Source organism: Hydra vulgaris, chromosome 07, assembly GCF_038396675.1.
Source record: "Hydra vulgaris chromosome 07, alternate assembly HydraT2T_AEP".
In the NCBI taxonomy this organism is placed as follows: domain Eukaryota; kingdom Metazoa; phylum Cnidaria; class Hydrozoa; order Anthoathecata; family Hydridae; genus Hydra; species Hydra vulgaris.
The window spans coordinates 39,114,892-39,120,333 of record NC_088926.1 but is presented as its reverse complement, the minus strand read 5'-3'; the positions used below and the strand labels follow the sequence as shown (position 1 = coordinate 39,120,333).

Below are 5,442 nucleotides of genomic sequence, written 5' to 3'. Positions count from 1 at the left end.
CATTAAAATATCTTAGAATCAAAATTGATTCAAATATATGCTATTCCTCTAGTCTTAAAAACTTAGTGGTGAAATTGTGTAGATCAAATGGAATGCTAGCCAAAATGTGTCACTATGTCAATTATGAAACTTTACTCAATATAAACCATTCAATTTTTGGATCACATATCCAATCTGCTTGTCAGGTTTAGGGACAAACCAAGTGTCATGCATTTTTTAGATTATTGAAACTACAAAACAAGGCTTTAAAAATAATATACTTTCAACAATACAATTTTAAATTCTGACATCAATTACTTTCTAAAAAAAAAAGATACTCATGCGTGTCTTCTTCACAAAAATGTGGGATCTGCAAATGTGGGAATCACAAAAGCAAGTAAACTCCCCTATGTCATTTTTCAATTTTTTCAGAACTTGAAAAAGTTTTTCTTAATATCTTCAATTTTTTATTAACTTTATATATATATATATATATATATATATATATATATATATATATATATATTATATATATATATATATACATATATGTGCATTTGCATATGTATGAGTGTATATGTGTATGTGTGTATGTTTGTGTGTAACTTATATTAAAAACTAATAAGCAATTATTTTCATGATTATGTGTATTATTCATTGTATGTAACACTAAAAATTGACCATCTTTAGAAGCTTTAAAATTCAGGTAGAATGGACAGTCTTTTTTAAAAGTTCTTTAATTATTAGCAAAATCAAAATGCAACATAACTTTTTTAATCGGTTAATTATTGGATTATAAATTATAATCCAATAACAATTATAATATAATATAAATCAAAGTAAATATCTATACTTTGCTAAAACAATAAACACAATAACTTACGAAGTTTTACGTTTTTCTTTGCCACAATATTTAAATTTTTGATCACCATAAATGCAACAACACTTTATAAGATAATATTTAATATCACCTGCCATAAAAGCAGCTTTTTTAGGAATGGATTTCCTAGCAGCCTCAATAGTTCTAACATCTCTTACCCACAACTTTATAAAAGAAGTATCTTTGTACTTCCTAATAGCTTCTTTTAAAACTGCTCATTTAAAAATAACATAAGGTTTATCCTTTACTACAGAAGTCATCAAATTAAGAAGTTTTCGATCTTATTACCAATTAAGCTGATTAAGCAAAGTTATCGATCTTATTACGTAAGCAGAAGATAGTATAGCTCAAAATGAGGTTCCGAGTTTTTAGAAAAACGCAGACCAGATATCATACTGTTTTTGTGAGAAATGTAAGAGTGCGACTATATTGACTGATATACCTGCCCCCACCCAAACCCTCAATCGATGAAGCAGCATCTCCTTGGGTGTTCTACCTAAATCAGTTGATGAAGGAGCGGTACCTTTAATGTTCTCCTTATATCAATGATATATTAATAATAACTTAATGATATAATAATAACAATGATATGAAAAGAATAACAATGATATAATGAGAATAACTCCTTATATCAATGATATATTAAGAATTATTTTTAATATATCATTGCCTTATATAAATATAAGATCTGGCTTGTAATTTTTGAAAGCTCGAAAATCTCATTTTGACCCATACTATAAACGGCGTTAATTTTTAGCCAATAATCTTTCAGTGCGAATTGTTCGCGCGACTACTTAAACTAAATGTCGTGTTGACCGGAATATATTTACGTTTGGTTCAGTCTATAATATACGCAGTTAAGTAACCAAGGATCTTAATTAGTCAAAAGTTAAATGTTTCAATGTGTTAATATGTTAAAATATGAGTTATATATTTTTTGAATATGGAAGAATATATGTATTTTTACACACTCTTCGTATTATTTTAATTATTATAAACAAGTCAAAAGTAGTATAAAAAGATTATGTAAAAACCGTAGTAGATTGTGTAAAAACCGTTGTTGCATCAGCACCTGTATTTGATGGAATAGTCTGGAATTTTAATCTAAGGCACGTTAAACTTGAATTTGGTACTATTCCTAATTCATTAATATTAAGTGATTTATTATCAACATAATTCTTTGTAGCAGCATCTTGTGAGTTTCCTAAAATTTAGTACTCTAATAGATTTTAACTTGAGAAATCCAAAAATAGCACTCTTAAGACTCGATTATCTCAAGAAATGCCTCATTTATCCAATTTTGTTCAAAATTATTGACTTGTAAATTAGTGAGTTTTGGAGGTAAAATGAAGTCTGTGGCCCAAAATCCCGAGTAAAAAGTTAAATTGTATATCATTATTTCATCTTAGGTCTACTGAAAAAAATTAGATTCATCAATTGTCTCTCTAATACGTGATCAAAATTTGCATTTAAAAATGGTGTCTTTTTAGAAAAATTTAAAATATGTTATAAAAGCAATTAAAATATTTTTTAAAACATTTATTTGAATAAAACATCAAATAGTGTCATTTATTGACTAGTTTAGGACATTTATAGTCATGGGCCAAGGGAGATACCCTCCCCTCCCACGGGAGGCCCCTACGCCCCTCCCCCAATCTCCCTAGATTTTTTTTTTTTTTTGCATAAAATGAATAAATAATGCAAAAACATACAATTTAATTTTAATTTTGAAAAAAAAAAAAATTTCATTATTTCAAATTGGTGACTTAAAACCTCCTTTTATATAAAAAACAAACATAAATTTTGTTTTGTTCTTTTTAAAGGTATTTACTTGTTTGTATTTTCTTAAATAATTACTTTTAATTTTATAGTTTTTATATTATTTTGTTAGGTAATAAATAATAAAAATAATTAATATGGAGAAATGTGACATTGGAAAAAGTCTTAACATTCATTGCCACAAAACTGGATTTTCAAGAAAACAAGGTTTTGTTCAATTTAAAGATCTTCCTTGTGAAAAACAAGAAGAAATAATATGGCGAGCAAATTTTAAGGAAAAATATAGTTCAATAAGAATTATATGTTGTTATCATGAGCAATTCTATGGAAAATATTTTGAGAGAAAAATTACAAAGTGTTGCAATTCTTTTGGAACACAGAAGGAAAGTAAAAAAATTGCTATAAAAGGTAATCTTACCTTATTTACAACAGAATTGATATGGAAATTAAAAGAAAACAATTTATTATTTATAAAATGTTTGATAATTTCAGTTATTTTAACCACGTAAAACTAAATTTGTTTTTTAGGTAATATAAAGATTTCCATAGACATGGCAAACTATTTGCAAAAAAATAATGTTTATGTAACCCCAGGTTGGAAATTCTGCAGTAAATGTTACAAAAAAGCAATAGAAACTGATGAAGATTTAAATTCACAGGAGAAATGGAAATCCAAAAGTGAGAAAAAAATTAAGTTAGATACCACTATAGAATTGCTTGGAATTTCACCAGTCAAACTAAAAAGTCTTTCAAAACACAGCAAATTGCCTGTAGCAAAACAAAAGTTGAGAACACTATTGACAGAGTTGCAAAAATGGTCTCATTAGCATATAATATTAAAGAAACCTTTTTAACAACAGAAATAAAAAGCCCCATTTTAAACAACAATATTAACAATGACCATGATCTAGACATTTTAATGTATGAAATAAAAAATAAAATTTCAGAGACTGACTCTTATTGCCATAAGGTGCAAATGTTAACACTCGCACCAAAATCATGGACACGTAAAAAGATATCAAGCTACTTTGAAGTGTCTGAGTATCTTGTTCGAACAGCAAGAAAAGTTAAAAATGAGAATGGAATTCTATCATTACCCGGAAAAAAAACTGGAAACCCACTTTCACCAGAAACAGTTAATTTAGTGATTAACTTTAATCAAAGTGATGAATTTTCAAGAATGATGCCAGGAAAAAAAGATTATGTAAGTATTAAGAAAAACCAACATGTTCAAAAAAGATTATTGCTACTCAATCTTAATGAATTACATGTTACATTTAAAAAAGACTACCCTAACGTCAAAGTCAGTTTGTCAAAATTTTGTACTCTTAAACCTAAATGGTGTATTACAACTAATGCGTCAGGTACCCACAATGTATGTGTTTGCATACATCACCAAAATACAAAATTTCTCATTGATGCCATTAGGTGGAATAAAAGTTATAAAGATTTCATGGCATTGATTGTTTGCTCTCTTGAAAATGCAGAATCTATGTTGCATTGATGTAACCAATGCCCTGGTATTGAAGTGTTAAAAAGTTTTTTAGTGCAGGAGTTTATGGACCATGAGCATGAAGAAGATGTAGTATTTAAGCAATGGCAGAGTACCGATCGTACAACACTACTTTCACAGTCATTGCCACTAGATGAATTTAATGATTTATTATGTGACAGCATTGACAACCTTATCACTCATTCATATATTGCAAAAAAACTGTAAAGAAAATCTTAACCAAAACGAATGCTTAATTTTAGGAGATTTTGCTGAAAACTATCAATATGTTGTTCAGGATGAGGTTCAAAGTTATCACTGGAGCAAAAGTCAATGCTCACTTTATACAATTGTACTTTATTTTATAGAGAACAAACTTCTCAAACATAAATCTTTCTGTTACCTTTCAGAAGATGTTGATCATGACACAGGATTTATTTACAAGACTCAGGAAGATATAACTAGATATATCAAAGAAAATCTACCTGATGTATCAAGTGTGAAATACTTTTCCGATGGTTGTGCAGCACAATTTAAAAATTTTAAAAATTTTTTCAATCTTTGTCATCACAGTAAAGACTTTGATTTAAATGCTGAATAGGTATTTTTTGCTACCAGTCATGGTAAATCCCCCTGTGATGGTATTGGTGGGACTGTTAAAAGAGTAGTATGTCAAGAAAGTCTAAAACAAATAACTACTGGGCAGATTTTAGATGTTAATTTAATGTACTCCTTTTGTAAAGCCAAGAAAAATGGAATTTATTTTAAGTTATTTTTAAAAGAAGAAATTGATCAAACAAGAGCACAATTAGAAAAAAGATATTTAGGTGGAAGAACAGTTCCTGGCACAAGGATGTATCATCATTTTATTCCAATTGCTCCAAACACTATAAGTTATAAAAAAATAAGTACTGATGCATGCACTGAAATATTTGATATTGTTCCAAAAAGCAAACATTATGTAGATATTTCATTAAATATTAAAAAAATGGATTATATTGCATGTTTTTATGATGGATTTTGGTGGGTAGGGATTGCTGAAGATGTAAGTGAGCTTGATATAAAAGTCAGATTCATGCATCCACATGGACCAGGTAAAAACTTTTTTCGGCCAATGAGAACTGATGAGTGTTGGGTGCTCAATTCTGAAGTTATATGCCTAATTTCTACACCGCGAACAATATCAGGTCGTACATACAACATATCTGATTTAGATTTGAAGAATATAAACTGTTGGTAAAAAAAAAAAATTAATTATGTTTAAAATAATTTTGTTTTTATTTTATTTACCTATTTTGCATTTAAAATGTCT

General features: G+C 28.1%; 1 protein-coding gene across 1 annotated transcript; it reads left to right on the top strand.

Annotated features, from left to right (window-relative positions):
- Positions 1-2,775: 2,775 nt before the first annotated feature.
- LOC136082763 (ARL14 effector protein-like) lies at positions 2,776-3,465 on the top strand. The gene is made up of 2 exons (XM_065802186.1): positions 2,776-3,046; positions 3,167-3,465. The coding sequence occupies exons 1-2, from the start codon at positions 2,776-2,778 to the stop codon at positions 3,463-3,465; spliced, it is 570 nt and encodes a 189-aa protein (XP_065658258.1).
- The last annotated feature ends 1,977 nt before the right edge of the window (positions 3,466-5,442 follow it).

Bases quoted from the DNA above. Each gene is read 5' to 3' on its own strand.
- LOC136082763 (XM_065802186.1), top strand. From the start codon at position 2,776: ATGGAGAAATGTGACATTGGAAAAAGTCTTAACATTCATTGCCACAAA. The intron at 3,047-3,166 runs GTAATCTTACCT...TTTGTTTTTTAG, and splicing joins TAAAAAAATTGCTATAAAAG to GTAATATAAAGATTTCCATA.